This window comes from Rhinatrema bivittatum, chromosome 8 (assembly GCF_901001135.1).
Source record: "Rhinatrema bivittatum chromosome 8, aRhiBiv1.1, whole genome shotgun sequence".
Classification (NCBI taxonomy): Eukaryota; Metazoa; Chordata; class Amphibia; order Gymnophiona; family Rhinatrematidae; genus Rhinatrema; species Rhinatrema bivittatum.
Window position 1 is genome coordinate 184936300 of NC_042622.1, and position 17199 is coordinate 184953498.

The following is a 17199-nucleotide window of genomic DNA, read 5'->3' on the forward strand; positions in this document are numbered from 1 at the left end:
TCCAATCATATAATAAAACAAAAATTAATGTATTCTTTCATGAACCATCTTTGCAGAAACCCAGAAATCTTCATAAATACAATAAAATATAATTAATCATCAGAACAGGTGCAGCGCAGAGCTAGGGCAATTCACATTACAAGTAACATGAAAAAAAAAATTCAAATTCAGGTGTAATCTCAGCAAAAAATAACCCTCCACTGCTATTTTGTGAAGTAACAAACTCTTGCAAAGAAAGAGGCATCTGGAACCTTGCCAAACAATCACAGCACTGACTCTCAGGATTCAAACAGCAAACTTATGAAAAAGCAGCAATGCAAATACTACACCAGGCCCTAGAACATTAATACATCACCTACGGGAATAACAGAACAGGCTGGACTACTACTACAGAGAAACTATATGCTAGAAATACTCATTTCTAGCATATAGTAAAATATAGAAAATATAGAATATAAATATAGAATATAAATAGAAAATATAGAAAATATAGAAATACTCATTTCTAGCATATAGTAAAATATAGAAAACGTATAACTTATCTACGTTTTCTATATTTTACTATCATGGCGTTTACTACGGACATTTTCTAAGTACAAAAATTCTTACCTTAAAGAGGTTTACATTACAAACTTATTGATCACAGTCTTTTGACATGAATTCATAGCAACATTAATGGCGTTTTGATCATAAACATCTTATATAAAAACACAAGTAAATAAGCCAAAAGCCATTACTGGCGTTATATAGAGAATAATTTTATTATTCATTCACAAATTGATTAAAATAAAGAAGATACATAAACAAAAAGGGATCGGAAGGTTGGTAAGCTTATGATTACACTACAAAATTGAAGCAAGGCCGAGGAGGCATGCATTCATATGTATGAAACTTACCTTTTTCCATTCCATATTATTTTTTAATTAAAATTAAATAAAAATTGATATATAAAATATTGTTAGGCACAGGAAGGTGAGATTAACATTGAGATACATATATTTAAATTGCTAACATCTCTCTCTCTCTCTCTATATATATATATATATATTTTTTTTTTTTACCTTTGTTGTCTGATCTTTGTATTTTTCTAATCAGTTGGTCCTGGTCTCTCTTTCTCATTTTTTCCCTTGTCGCTCATTTCCTAATTCCTCTTCAGTGTCTTTTCTACTACTGTCTTCTTCCCTTCCACACACACACACATATATACATAAATGCTTTCTCTCACAGACTCCCTCACACACTCAGGCTCTCACTCTCATATGCTCTCCCCCCCCCCCCCCCCAAGCTCACATTCTCTGCAGACACACATACAAGCTCTCACTTTCTCACCCCTCCCCAGGCTTATATTCTTATGCACACACAGACGCACATCCAGGCACCCATTCTCATCCACACACACACACAAACCCATTCTCCCATTCTCACCCACACATACACACATTTAAGGTCCCATTCTCACCCACACATACACACTTTCAAGCACCCATTCTTACCCACATATTCAAGCTTCCATTCTCACCCACACATACAAACCCAGGCTCCCATTCTCACCCATATATATACACATTCAAGCTTCCATCCTCACCCACATATTCAAGCTTCCATTCTCACCCACATATTCAAGCTTCCATTCTCACCCACACACACAAACCCAGGCTCCCATTCTCACCCATATATACACACATTCAAGCTTCCATCCTCACCCATATATACACACATTCAAGCTTCCAACCTCACCCACATATTCAAGCTTCCATCCTCACCCACACACATTCAAGACTCCTTTCTCACTCCCATACACACCCAGGGTCCGATTTTCACCCACACACACACAACAAGGCTCCCATTCTCATCCTCACATACACATTCAAGCTTGTGCACAGTTTCCGCTTCCTCCCCCCAGAGCAGGAAGATCAGCTGGCCTCTCCTGCTGCCACTAGCCTCCTGCTATCTTCGGGCCGTATGGCCGACCGATCTTCCTGCTGGGGGGGGGCGGGGAGGAGAGCGGAAGCTCCGCGCACAGGTTCCGCTTCCTCCCCCCAGAGCAGGAAGATCAGCTGGCCTCTCCTGCTGCCACTGGCCTCCTGCTATCTTCAAGCCATACGGCCGACCGATCTTCCTGCTGGGGGGGGGGGGAGCGGAAGCTGTGCGCGGCGCTTCCGCTCTTCTCCCCCCCCCCCCCCCCCCAACAGGAAGATCGATCGGCTGTACGCAGGAGGCCAGTGGCAGCAGGAGAGGCCAGCTGATCTTCCTGCTCTGGGGGGAGGAAGCGGAACCTGTGCACGGCGCTTCCGCTCTCCTCCCCGCCCCCCCCCCCAGCAGGAAGATCGATCGGCTGTACGCAGGAGGCCGGTGGCAGCAGGAGAGGCCAGCTGATCTTCCTGCTCTGGGGGGAGGAAGCGGAAACTGTGCGCGGCGCTTCCACTCCCCCCCTCCCCCCGCAAACAGGAAGATCGGTCGGCCATATGGTTGTAGGACCGCTTCCCCACGTGCGCCGTGATGGCGCACCAAGCATGGGTTCTCCTCTTCACTGTCGCGGGGATGGGATCTGCTTGGCGACATGACTCTCTTACTGCCGGGTACCCAGGCAGAACTCGAACTTCGGAGCTATTGTCACGGTATTATTGGTGGCCTCAGATGGCCCAGGACGTGCAGCCTTATGTTGATTCCTGCCCGACTTGTGCGCAGCAGAAGCCCTTGCCTGTTCAGCCTTGGGGTCTACTCCAGCCTCTTCCTGCCCCTCAGGAACCATGGACACATATTTCCACGGATTTTGTGGTAGACCTGCCTACCTCCTCTGGCAATCATGTGATCTGGGTCGTGATCGACAGATGGCACATTTTATTCCTTTACCGAAGCTACCATCAGCTCCTGAATTGGTACGACTCTTTACATTGCACATATTTCATCTGCATGGCCTTCCCCGGCACATTGCATCCGATCATGGCCCCCAGTTTACGGCCAAGTACTGGCGTGCCTTATGCAGGAAGTTTGGGGTAAGCTTGGATTTCACTATTGCCTTTCACCCACAAGGGAATGGACAAGCCGAACGGCTTAATCGGGGGTTGAAGACCTTTCTCCGATCCTTCGTGGAAAACCGCCAAGATGATTGGTCTTCACTGTTGCCTTGGGCAGAGTTTTCACGCAACTCACATGTCCATTCTGCCACAGGATTGTCTCTGTTCCAAGTGATCTATGGGAGGCATTCTAGACCTCCACTACCGCTGCCACTGTCGGTACCTTCTCCCGCAGCGCAACTCACTGATGACCAGATGCATGACTTATGGGAGATCACCAATGCCAACCTGATAAAGGCCACTGACTCTGTCAAACGCACTTCTGATAAACATCTTTAACTCGGGGGATCGGGTTTGGCTCAGCACTCGCCACATCTGCCTTCGGGTCCCATCCATGTGGCTGGCACCTAGATACATTGGTCCTTTCTCCATTGCTGAAGGTCTGGCTCCAGTGACCTATCATCTACAACTTCCCTCCAGTCTCCGGATTCACAACTCTTTCCATATGTCTCTGATAAAGCCCTTGGTGCTTTCTGCGCCACCCAAGCCCCCAGATGTGGTTTCTCTGCTGACTACCTGGTCTATCAAGTTTGGGAAGTTCTAGATGTTCGTCGGCTGGGAGTATTTGAATGCCTGGGAAGGATTTGGTGCTGAAGAAAACTCCTGGGAACCATCATCTAACATTCTGGACAAGTTATTGCTTCAGCACTTCCATTGCTCACATCCTGGCAAGCCCAGTCCTTCTGTGAGGGGGTGTACAGTTATGGCGCCTGGCCGCGGCAACCCTCGGCCAGCTCCCCTTACCGGCTCCGTTCACCCAGTGCGGCATGGCCTCCTCCGTGGCAGGCCGATTGCGGCCTGTCGCATGGGTGCGACGGCATCCTCCTCTCTGCCTGCATTGGGGCTCTCCCTAGGCGCACGTGCGTGGGAGGCTCCCCCTTTTAAAGGGGCCACGGTGGGAAAACTAAGCCCGGCCCCGGAAGATGATGTTACCTAGAAGGGGTATTTAAATCCCACAGCTGCACACAGGAATTGCCTTTGCAACGGGTCTTCTCTGTGGAGAACTTAATTGCTGTTCCTGCGTTCCTGTCTTGATCCTGCCTTGTTCCAGCTCCAGTTCTTGCCTGCCTGCCCATGCCTCTGTTCCTGCTTCCAGCCTCATCCCAGCTCCTGGATCCAGTCCTCGGCTTGATTTCCAGGTTTGATTTCGGCTTGTCTTCTCGTCTCCACTTGTCTGCTGCCCGTCTTGACCCCTGGCCTGTTTCACCATTTTCACCTCTTCGCTGCCTGCCCCGGATCTTCTGCTTGGACTCCGTTTCTGCTTCTTCGCTGCCTGCCCAGACCCGGACTGCTGACCCTGTCTCAGTCATTTACTTCACCTGCTTCGCTAAGGCACCCGTACCTAAGTCCTGCCAGCCCCGGCACCCAAGGGCTCAACCTGCAGGGAACGAGGGCTGGTATAGGTGAAGATCCCGTCGGGTTGTCCTCACCAGCACCACCTCCCGGAGACGAGTTCCATTGAGGGCAATTCCTCAGTGGTCATCACCACTCGTTCCGGCTCAAGGTTCCACAAACGTAACACTTTATAACTGAAATTTGGCTAAGTTAACCAGTTAACTTTGGCACACCCCAAAATACCATGGAATGCCTTTTTTATCCAGCTATAATTTAGCTGGATAAATGGCTGAATATTGCAAAACTTGCCATTTATATAGATAATTTTCAACTTATCTAAATGGCTTTGAATATTGAACTCTTTATACTTCTCTTTAGTGCAGAGTTTGAAAAGCTTCTTACCTGACATGAAGAAAGAACAAGCAAGACATGAAAAAACATATGGAGAAAAGAAAAAATTAAAAGTAACCGGAAAGAAAAAATACCAAGATACTCGACAAAATACATCCAGTAGCTAGGAGACAGCAAAAATGTCCTTTCACTTTGGTGAAAGAAAAACAACCGAGAAAATTTGTGAGGCAGAGCGGGAATGTCCTCACATATTTAGAAAGACTTCTAAATCTTTCTGAGCTCTGAGAGAGCACATTTTGCAATAGCACTGTCTGATGACATCACCTACTTGTGTGGCTGCATTTAGTCTTGCTTTTCTATGGACAAACCATACCAAAAAATGGTTTTGCTCCTAAAATGAAATCATTTTTTCTTAATATTTTTCCTTCCCCCTTTTATAAAATCATTTTGTCACCTCTATGTCCAGGACATCCATACTGTTTGATCTAGTAATGACATTCAAGGCACAAAATTACATCATCTCATTTCTCAGGATCCAGATAACCATGTATTATTTAATTCTTTCCAGCCACTATTGTTAGAAGAATATAAATAACCTTTCATAAGTTTTATAAATCACTGGCATACATCAGCTATGAGTCAATCCAACTTCAATGATTTTTGATTAAACAAAATTGCAGTTTGGTACCAAATTAGATCATCCTTCTGGGTCTAGTTCACAATCAAAATTGAATAATACACACTGGATGGAAAGAGATCAGACAGTTCCATGTACACTGAAGACATGAGGGTATTGTATCAGAGTGTCCATCAGAACAGTCTATGGGGGCCATAAATACAATCTATTTTCTGTACATCTGAATCTTTATGTCACAGAAAGACCTTTTCTGCCTTTCCTTGCTTTTGAGAGGTTAATGGCCTATATACATACAAAATCTCCTGTTTTGTATGCAGAAGAAAATAAACGTCAGCATACTGTGCATTACCGGAAGTTAAATCCTTTTGCAACTTTGCTTTTAGGATCATCAAGTGCATGGAATGCGTACGTAGGTTTACAGTACTTCACATCCCAGTCCAGGTCACACTCCCAGTTTATGTGAATGCCAACATTTCCACCCTGTTAAAAAACAGAAACTGAAATAGTACTACAAAAATTTTTCCCGTTTGATTAACTTATTTCTCCTTAATTTACAGCATAATAAGTAGCTTTTAAAATCGATTAATTATTACAATCATCCAAACAGAAATGCATCCTCCTTGCTCATTCCCGCTGAATAACTGGGATAATCTATCTGGCTAACTTTAGCCAGATAAGTTATCAGTTGGAGGCTTTTTCGAAAAAGTCTTTCAAACCCTTATACATTCTTAAGATTTGGCTGTCTAATAAATACAAATCAAACAGCATAAGGAGAATTCCCTGTACGTACCAGGATCAGTCCAGGACACCTGGGTTGTGACTCCGCACCAGTAGATGGAGACAGACTAAAACTTGTGGGCGGAGCCATATATAAGCCCCTGTGCCAGTCACAGCCCCTCAGTCTTACTCTGTCTCCAGTAGATGGTGCAGGTCCAGTCACAGCCCTTCCTGACCTGATTCTGGTGTTTGTCAGGTTTGGTTTTTTGAGTTAGTTTTTGTTAGGTCTGATTGTTCTGGGCTAAATTGGGTTTCTTTTTAATTCTTTCCCGGTTGCCCTGCCTCCCAGGGGAGTTGAGAGGTCCTGAGGGGACTACCCTCCCCCGGTTGAGGCCGCTGCCAGGGTTGAGGACCCGGCTGAGCTAGTGGCAGCGTCAGGGGTGACACCAGGGAGCCTGGTTCACTCACCCCTGCAGGAAATAGGGCTTTCAGAACCAGGGACAGCGCGATTTTTTCTGTTAAAAAAAAAAAAAAAAAGTTTTACTTTTGTTTCTCGCGGCTCTCCGTTGCCTGGCGTTGCCGCTCTGTTTTGGTCGGTGGGGGGGCGTCGCCAGCAGGGGGGAGGTCGCCGAATTGCGCCATTTTTAATTGTTTTTCATTTCTGAATTTTTTCTCTGAGGTAATTTTTTTTTTTCTTCAGCGCGCCTCGTTTTCCCGCAGTCGCCGGCATGCCTCGGGGTTCGCAGTGCAGGGCCTGCGGCTCGGCACGCGCGCGTTTGTCCCGGGACAGCCTTTGTTCGGCTTGTGTCCCGGGTGATGAGGGTTCCTCGGCAGCTCCTCGGGGGGCTAGGTCCCGGGTCGCGCGTTCGCCGCCGCGAGCTGGGGGCACCTCTGTTTCTCCTCAGGAGCTATTCCCGCTTAGCGCGGGAGTGGCAGCCATTTTGGCCACAGGCCGGGAAATTTCGAGGGAAACAGTGGGGGCTTCGTCTTTGCCCCCAGCGCTTTCCCCGCAGCGTGACAAGGCGGGGGAAGTCCCCTCGGAAGGGATTCGTTCCCGGGGGGATACCGGTTCTGATTCAGAAAATTCTGGAGAATTTTCTGAGGATTTTGCACTATTGCTGCGCAAAGTTCTCAGGTATAAGCGCAGCAAGCGCGTACGGGGGGATGTCTCGCGTACGGCTGTCCGCAAACCCCCACCACGTAAAGGGAAGGCCAGGAAGGGTGCGGAGATCGCCCAGGGCTCTTCCCGGGGGAAGCGGCTTCCCCGGGGGCTGCCGCAGGAATCCGATTCCGAAGTTTCTCTCGGAACGGATACTGAGGACTCTGAAGAGCCCCTGATGGGGGCCGGGACGGCAGCACCGGATGAAACGGCACAGCCCAGTGCAGGGAAAGGTGCACAGGCCTTAGACGGGGATGACCCCAAGGTGGTGCGGCTATTCCGCAGGGAGGAACTGTCACCTCTCATCCCAGCCATTCTCCAGGAGCTGGGGATTGAGGCTCCCCCGGTGGTTGTCCGCCAGGAGGCAAACATGGATCCCGTTCTGCTCGGCCTCACAGGTCCTGCAGTCGCTTTTCCTTTTCATTTCTCGTCCACTGATATTCTCTTCAAAGAATGGGATACTCCAGAGCTGGGTTTGAAAGTCAGTAAGGCCATGGATAAGCTCTACCCTTTACCGGAAGAGGCGCTGGAGCTCCTCAGACTCCCGAAGGTGGATTCGGCGGTGTCCGCCGTCACGAAGAGGTCTACCATCCCGGTCACGGGAGCAACAGCCCTCCGGGATATTCAAGACCGAAAGTTGGAGGTTCAACTCAAAAAGATTTTTGAGGTTTCTGCCCTAGGAGTGCGAGCCGCCATTTGCACGAACTTTGCTATGTGTGCTAGTCTGCACTGGGCCCAGGTACTACAGGCTAATGCGGGTCTCTCTTCGGAGGAGGCTTCCCAAGCAGACAGATTGGAAGCGGCTATTGCATATGGGGCTGATGCGCTCCATGATCTTTTACGCACTTCAGCTAGGTCCATGGTAGCAGCGGTGTCGGCACGCCGTCTCCTTTGGCTACGCAACTGGGCAGCGGATGGTTCATCCAAGGCTCACCTCGGGGCATTACCCTTCAAAGGGAAATTGCTGTTCGGAAAGGAGTTAGATGACTTGATGATCTCACTAGGTGAGAACCGAGCATTTAAGCTGCCAGAAGATAGGGCCCGGGCACGCTCTTCGTTTTCCAGCAGAGCTCGTTTCTGGGGACCCCGAAAGTCCAGGCCACAAAGATCCACCGGGCCCTCTTATAGACCGTCCTCTTCTCGAAACACTCACTGGCAGCAGTCCTTTCGAGGCAAACGTTTTGGCAGGCAAGGAGGGGCCCCGTCGGGTACGGGGTCCAAGCCTTCCCAATGAAGTTCGACCGGCCCATCCCTCATTGCGTCCTCAGCACATTGTCCCAAACGTGGGGGCGCGTCTATCCTTGTTTTTCGAGGAATGGGCCAGCATTACGTCGGATCAGTGGGTCCTCAACGTGATAAGACACGGCTACGAGTTAGATTTTGCTCGCATCCCAGCGGACAAGTTCCTGGTCTCCCCCTGCAAAGATCCCAAGAAGAAGGCGGCGGTGCTAGACACCATTCAAAGACTAGAAAGCTTAGGGGCCATCTCTCCGGTTCCGACCGATCAGCACGGCAAGGGCCGTTATTCCATTTACTTCATAGTCCCCAAGAAAGACGGCACTTTCCGACCCATACTGGATCTGAAAGGAGTCAACAGATGCCTTCGGGTTCCTCACTTCAAGATGGAGACCATTCGTTCGGTGATCGCGTCAGTGAGGCCAGGCGAATTCCTGGCGTCACTAGATCTCACGGAAGCATACCTTCATGTGGGCATCCAACCAGCGTTCCAGCGGTTCCTGCGTTTTTGCATTCTGGGAAGACACTTCCAGTTCCGGGCTCTGCCGTTCGGCCTGGCGACAGCTCCTCGGACATTCACGAAAGTGATGGTGGTGGTGGCGGCGCACTTGCGTCGCAAAGGCCTCCTGGTTCACCCTTACCTCGACAATTGGCTGATTCGGGCGAAGTCAGAGAAGTTGTGTCGGCAGGCGGTAGCCAGGGTGCTACAATTCTTGCAGTCCCTGGGCTGGGTGGTCAACTACAACAAGAGTCATCTGGAGCCCACTCAGTCCTTGGAGTATCTTGGAGCCGTTTTCAATACGAAACGGGGCAGAGTGATTCTCTCTCAGGAACGGATATGCAAACTACAGTCTCAAGTACGACGTCTTTTTTCTCAGCACCGTCCTCGAGTCTGCGATTACCTGACGGTTCTCGGATCTATGGCTTCCACGCTGGCATTAGTCCCTTGGGCGTTTGCTCACCTGCGGCCGCTGCAGTATTCATTGCTTTCCCGCTGGAAACCGGTTTCAGAGGAATTTTACCTTCCTCTGCTTCTCGAGAGTCAGGCACGCTCCAGCCTGAGCTGGTGGCTGGATTCCAAACATCTCTCATGTGGAGTGTCTCTTCTTCTACCCAACTAGACGGTGGTGACCACGGATGCAAGTCTTTCCGGTTGGGGTGCAGTTTGCCAAGGGAAATCGGTTCAGGGTCTGTGGTCAGAAGATCAGACCCGGTGGTCCATCAACCGCCTGGAGTCCAGGGTGGTCCGCCTGGCCTTGCAAGCTTTTCTACCCCTCGTACGAGGAAAGGCAATCTGGGTATTGTTGGACAATGCTACCACCGTGGCTTACATCAATCGCCAGGGCGGGACGAAAAGCCCTCAAGTAGCGGAGAAAGCACGTTCCTTGATGGCCTGGGCAGAGCGACATCTCAGCGATCTTGCTGCGTCTCACATAGCAGGAGTCGACAATGTCCAGGCGGACTTCCTCAGTCGACACCACCTGGATCCTGGAGAGTGGGAGCTGGCGGACGAAGCGTTTCTTCTCATTTGCAGGACTTGGGGAACGCCCCACATGGACCTAATGGCCACGTGGAACAACTCAAAGGCTCCGAGATTATACAGTCGACGCCGAGAAAGGGGAGCAGAAGGGGTCGACGCGTTGGCTCTTCCCTGGCCAGCGGAGGTGCTACTGTATGTGTTCCCACCGTGGCCCATGATTGGCAAAATCCTGCGGCGCATAGAATTGCATCCGTTCAACGTGATCCTCGTGGCGCCGGAGTGGCCGCGCCGTCCGTGGTTTGCGGACCTGATCCAGTTGTCAGTGACGGCGCCCCTTCGTCTACAGGGGTTTCCGGGGCTCCTTCGTCAGGGCCCCGTCTGTTTAGAGGATGCGCATCACTTCTGTCTCGCGGCATGGCTTTTGAGAGGAATCGATTGAAGCGCAAAGGTTACTCTGATGCGGTAGTTGCCAGGTTGCTGAGATCCAGGAAACAGTCTACGTCTCTGGCTTATGTTAGAGTCTGGGTAGTTTTTGAAGATTGGTGCGTAGAGCGGGGTCTGGATCCCACTTCCGCTACTATTCCTGATATTTTGGCTTTTCTCCAGGCTGGGCTGGCCAAAGGTTTAGCGTGCAGTTCCCTTCGGGTCCAAGTCGCGGCGCTTGGTTGTTTGCGTGGTAAAATCCGGGGAGTCTCCCTGGCTCTCCACCCGGATATCTCACGTTTTCTTAGGGGAGCGAAGCACCTCCGTCCTCCTTTACGGCTCCCTTGTCCATCTTGGAACCTCAACTGGGTGCTCTCGGCCCTATGCTCAGCTCCGTTTGAGCCTTTGAAGCGTTCTACGTTCAAGGATCTCACGTTGAAGACTGTATTCCTGGTAGCGATTGCGTCGGCTCGTCGGGTTTCCGAGTTGCAGGCTCTGTCCTGTAGAGAGCCCTTCTTGCGCATTTCCGATTCGGGGGTTTCCTTGCGGACCGTTCCTTCTTTCCTGCCTAAGGTCGTATCGCCTTTTCATTTGAATCAATTGGTTGAACTTCCCGCTTTCGCGGTTGGGGAATCTTCCGACCCGAAGTTGAGGGACTTGAGAAAACTAGATGTGCGGAGGTCTCTTCTTCGCTATCTAGAGGTCACAAATTCTTTTCGATTGACGGATCATCTGTTTGTGTTGACGTCGGGTCCGAAGAAAGGTTCTGCGGCGTCCCGCACGACGATCGCCCGTTGGCTCAAGGAGGCCATTAGTTCCGCGTACATTCTGCGCGGTAAATCACCGCCGGTGGGTCTTCGAGCTCATTCGACGAGATCTCATGCTGCGTCTTGGGCGGAATCTTCTCAGGTGTCGCCTCAAGAGATTTGCAGGGCGGCTACCTGGAAATCGTTGCATACCTTCATTAAACATTACCGATTGGATGTTCAAGCTACTGATGCTGGGGGATTTGGAGAGAGGGTACTCCGAGCGGGACTCTCTGCTTCCCACCCTCGATAACTTAGCTCTGGTACATCCCAGGTGTCCTGGACTGATCCTGGTACGTACAGGGAAAGGAAAATTAGTTTCTTACCTGATAATTTTTGTTCCTGTAGTACCAAGGATCAGTCCAGGATCCCGCCCGCAGTGTTGCGCTATAGTAATGGAGAGTCCGCTCATTGTTGTTTTTTAATACGCTGACCCCTTGTTTTGTTCGCTCTCCCGGTTGGGGAGTCTGTTTTCCTGTAGGGGTGTTGGAGTTATTTTCGTTTACTTAGTAAGTTTCTATGGTTAGCTATGTTGGCTTTTGGATTTTTTCTACTTTGTCATTACGTATGAGTGAGGGGCTGTGACTGGCACAGGGGCTTATATATGGCTCCGCCCACAAGTTTTAGTCTGTCTCCATCTACTGGTGCGGAGTCACAACCCAGGTGTCCTGGACTGATCCTTGGTACTACAGGAACGAAAATTATCAGGTAAGAAACTAATTTTCCTTTTTATACTTACTTGTTAATTTCCTTTCATCCTTCTACACCAGTTCAGAATGATTGGGTTTATTTCCCACTTCCAGCAGATGGAGGCAAATCACATGACTTTTTCTGAGACATCATCACCATTCACATGTGGTGCAGATCAGTAAAACCAGAATTCTCATGACAAAGCAGTTTACTTATTTTGAAAATAACCTTATATTAAAACTTATTTCCAAAAATTATTTTAAAAGTAACTGGAAAAGTTTAGAAAAACCTCTTTAAAGTTAAAGAATTAAAGTTTAATAACAAAACAAACAAGAAAATTATTTTTAATAATGTTCTTGATAACTAGTGATTATATCCAATCATTTTACACATGTAAATGCACTTTACTCATGCAAGTGGACTTTTGAGAATTGCTACAATATATGCCATTAAATGGCCAATAAGTTTTACCCGCGTTAAGTGCACTTAACACGGGTAAATGGCTTTTGAAAATTACTACAATAGTATGTTACATTTTCATGCGCAAATCCTTTGAAAATTTGTTTGGTTTGAACACCCCAGGTGGGTTTCTGGACTGGTAAGCAGGACTAAATAAAATAAAATTAGCAGCTAAGTATGAATTTCTCCTTTCTTTTTCATCTTGCTATTTCAGTCCAGACTGACTGGGAAGTACCAAAGCCCAACTAATCTGGGTGGGAGAATGTTAAAACCTACTCAGAGTATGCTGAATCCAAAAGCAGTGAATTCTTTTGCGAGAACGTCCAATCTATAAAGGCAGCTTTACAAATGTCCACAGGTCTACTGCCCAAGATGAAGACTGAGGTTTTGTAGAATGGGCTGTGATAATTTCTGAAGCCTGTCTGTTGCGCCTTTATTTATTTAAAACTTTTTATATTCCTCTAAATAGCGTCTCCCTGTGGCATAGACCTCCTCCAGCTGTCGTGGCTGAGGCTGATGAGGTGTTAAATGTTACAGTGTTGCAAGGCTTCTTGTTTGATACCCTCTTCCCTACTGGGTCTCCTATGCAAGAATGGGTTCCAGAACCTACCCAGCAAAGTCTCCAAGGAGTAGGGAGGGGAAGCAGGGAGGGAAAGCAGGGAGAAATTTAGGGTAACAATCCTGAGTGAGGATGTTACCTAGAGTATCGTGGAAATAATTCCTGGAGTAACAGGTTTAACAATTTTATTTTTACTAAAAGCAAAGGATTAGAAATAATCTTGTAGTAAACAATATAAGCATTCATGTTCTTTAGTATGTACCTATGGAGTAATACATCAAAATGTTTGCTAACAGTAGACAATTAAACAATTAGAAACTGTAAATACTTTCCAAATTTTAAAGAATTTAAACGAGATTATTACTGGCCTAACATGAGTAGGGATGTACAATTGAATATATTAGTGCAGGTGGTGCATCCTGGCAAAAGATCTTTACCGAGTAAAAAAGGCTGAAAGCATTACTTCGTGGCAAGTAGGTGGTGGCCATAGACTTTACAGTGTTTACAGCCTAGTACAGATGGTACTGAAAATGTTCTAGTACAGTTGTGCTTATAAGTTTACATACCCCTGGCAGAATGCGCAGTTGCTTAGAGATGTGAATCGTTTTCCATATCGTCTTAACGATAGAAATCGTGTGGCAGGAGAAGAAAATCGTGTTTGGCACGATTATTTTGTTGAAAAATCGTTAAAAATCGTTTTTTCCGATTAGTGCGCACTAACTCGAGTTAGTGCGCACTAACTCAAAATGATACAAATAGACACTTTCCAGGTCACTGAAGGTCAGTTAGGAATGAATATGTGTTCCTATTGGCTGGCAGCCCACTTATCTATTGATGTTACCAAGGTTACCACTGAGGTGATGGTTGGGGGGATGGGAAATGGAACTGGAAACTCATGAACACCAACAGAAAATGAAACAAAGTGTTCACACTTCCCAGGTCAGTAAAGGTCACTTAGGAATGAATATGTATTCCTATTGGCTGGCTGTGCTCTTATCTATTGATGTTACCAAGGTTACCACTGAGGTAATGGTTGGGGGGATGTGAAATGGAAACAGTTGGAAGCTTGACATGTGATGATCAGCACTCACGTGACTAGAACTTCTTTGTTTATTATTTTTGTTAGCAGACACGTGCATGTTGAATTTGCCAATCACTGTGCATTTTAGAAAGGTGGTCCTGGCTGGAACTGTACACAGTTCAAATATATGTAATTGATTGTTGGTAAGTGTATTTTTTAAGTAGCCACACTGGCACAAGTATGTTTACTTTTCCTCCTACTTAACTCACTAGCTCAGCTTTGTAAGAAGGGCTTCTCTGCTTGAGTGAGGGTCAGGCAGCTCCCCCCTGTCTGTGAAGCCAGCCTCTCACTAGTAATGCAGGGAGGGAGCTGTCTCAGACTTCACCATCCTCCCCCCCCCCCCTCACCCACACACCATTCACTAGCTGGGACATGGGGGAAGTCAGGAGTGAGGGTCAGGCAGCTCCCCCCTGTCTGTGAAGCCAGCCTCTCACTAGTAATGCAGGGAGGGAGCTGTCTCAGACTTCACCATCCTCCTCCCCCCCCCCTCACCCACACACCATTCACTAGCTGGGACATGGGGGAAGTCAGGAGTGAGGGTCAGGCAGCTCCCCCCTGTCTGTGAAGCCAGCCTCTCACTAGTAATGCAGGGAGGGAGCTGTCTCAGACTTCACCATCCTCCCCCCCCCCCTCACCCACACACCATTCACTAGCTGGGACATGGGGGAAGTCAGGAGTGAGGGTCAGGCAGCTCCCCCCTGTCTGTGAAGCCAGCCTCTCACTAGTAATGCAGGGAGGGAGCTGTCTCAGACTTCACCATCCTCCTCCCCCCCCCCCCCTCACCCACACACCATTCACTAGCTGGGACATGGGGGAAGTCAGGAGTGAGGGTCAGGCAGCTCCCCCCTGTCTGTGAAGCCAGCCTCTCACTAGTAATGCAGGGAGGGAGCTGTCTCAGACTTCACCATCCTCCCCCCCCCCCCCTCACCCACACACCATTCACTAGCTGGGACATGGGGGAAGTCAGGAGTGAGGGTCAGGCAGCGCCCCCCTGTCTGTGAAGCCAGCCTCTCACTAGTAATGCAGGGAGGGAGCTGTCTCAGACTTCACCATCCTCCTCCCCCCCCCCTCACCCACACACCATTCACTAGCTGGGACATGGGGGAAGTCAGGAGTGAGGGTCAGGCAGCTCCCCCCTGTCTGTGAAGCCAGCCTCTCACTAGTAATGCAGGGAGGGAGCTGTCTCAGACTTCACCATCCTCCCCCCCCCCCCCTCACCCACACACCATTCACTAGCTGGGACATGGGGGAAGTCAGGAGTGAGGGACAGGCAGCTCCCCCCTGTCTGTGAAGCCAGCCTCTCACTAGTAATGCAGGGAGGGAGCTGTCTCAGACTGGTATCAGGGTTAGGGCACTGTGTGCAGGAAGATCACAACACTCCTGGTATTAATAGGGATAGGGCACTGTAAGAGATGACTGTAGTAGATTGAATAAAGATCTGATGTTTCTGCTCTCCTCACACCAAACAAAAACAACACACAAGCAGAGAAGCCCTTCTTACAAAGCTGAGCTAGTGAGTTAAGTAGGAGGAAAAGTAAACATACTTGTGCCAGTGTGACTACTTAAAAAATACACTTACCAACAATCAATTACATATATTTGAACTGTGTACAGTTCCAGCCAGGACCACCTTTCTAAAATGCACAGTGATTGGCAAATTCAACATGCACTAGCATTTCAGGTGCCTGCTAACAAAAATAATAAACAAACAAGTTCTAGTCATGTGAGTGCTGATCATTACATTACTTTTTTTGTCAAGCTTCCAACTGTTTCCATTTCACATCCCCCCAACCATTACCTCAGTGTTAGCCTTGGTAACATCAATAGATAAGAGCACAGCCAGCCAATAGGAATACATACATACATATTCATTCCTAAGTGACCTTTACTGACCTGGGAAGTGTGAACACTTTGTTTCATTTTCTGTTGGTGTTCGTTAGTTTCCAGTTCCATTTCCCATCCCCCCAACCATCACCTCAGTGGTAACCTTGGTAACATCAATAGATAAGAGGGCAGCCAGCCAATAGGAACACATATTCATTCCTAACTGACCTTCAGTGACCTGGAAAGTGTTTATTTGTATCATTTTCAGTTAGTGCGCACTAACGGGGAGTTAGTGCGCACTAACTCGATTTAGTGCGCACTAACACGATTTAACGATTTTTAACGATAAATCGTTAGAATTTCTATTGTATCGTGTTCTATAACGATTTAAGACGATATTAACATTATCGGACGATAATTTTAATCGTTGAAAAACGATTCACATCCCTACAGTTGCTTACCTGTTGCAGGTGTTCTCTTAGGACAGCAGGATGTTAGTCCTCACATATCGGGTGATATCATCCAATGGAGCCCGGCACGGAAAACTTTTGTCAAAGTTTCTAGAAGCTTTGATCAGCACACTGAGCGTGCCCAGCATGCCGCTATCCACGCATCCATGCGAGGCCTCCTTCAGTCTCGTAACATAGATGAAAATACGAGCAAAAAAATAAAACAAACCGGAAGGAGAACCTAGTTCCATAGGGAGATGGGTGGGATTCCTGAGAACTAACATCCTGCTGTCCTAGGAGAAAGCAAAATTGCTTACCTGTAATAGGTGTTATCCCAGGACAGCAGGATGTAGTCCTCACATAAGCGTGACATCACTGGATGGAGCCCTATTACGGAAAACTTTCTGTCAAAGTTTCTAGAAACCTTTGACTGGCACACTGAGCATGCCCAGCATGCCATGATCCCTCGAGCCACAAGGATCTCCCTTCAGTCTCGTTTGTAGCCATAAGCTGTAGCCAAAAAATAAAATAATAAAACATTTCGGACCCAACTGAGCAGGGTGGTGGGTGGGTTTCGTCCTTGGCTAACTGCTGTCCTGGGATAACATCTATTACAGGTAAGCAATTTTGCTTTATCCCAGGACAAGCAGCATGATACTCCTCACATATGGGTGATTAGCAAGATACAGGCTGAGTCATCTTTGTGTTGGACCAACAGCGTACAACTTGTGCAACGGGCACAACAACTGGTGTATTGTTGGAAAAAATGAGTCAGCCTGAAATCACAGCAGGTTGGATGTGGAAGGAGTTGGGATTATACTGGAAATAAGTTCTTTAAGACAGAGTGTCCAAAGGCTGAATCTTGTCGTCCTTCCTTGTCCAAGCAGTAATGGGCTGCAAATGTATGAAGAGAGCT

The 17199-nt window shown here is 48.1% G+C and overlaps 1 protein-coding gene across 3 annotated transcripts in view; it reads right to left on the reverse strand.

The window, feature by feature from the left end:
• Positions 1-5745: 5745 nt before the first annotated feature.
• The window catches only part of LOC115096850 (P2X purinoceptor 1-like), a 363629-nt gene continuing 352175 nt past the window's right edge, over positions 5746-17199 (reverse strand). For all 3 annotated transcript variants that reach the window (XM_029612053.1, XM_029612052.1, XM_029612051.1), the window contains one exon: positions 5746-5880. In XM_029612053.1, coding sequence (XP_029467913.1) covers positions 5746-5880 — 135 coding nt within the window. The remainder of the gene's footprint in view (positions 5881-17199) is intronic.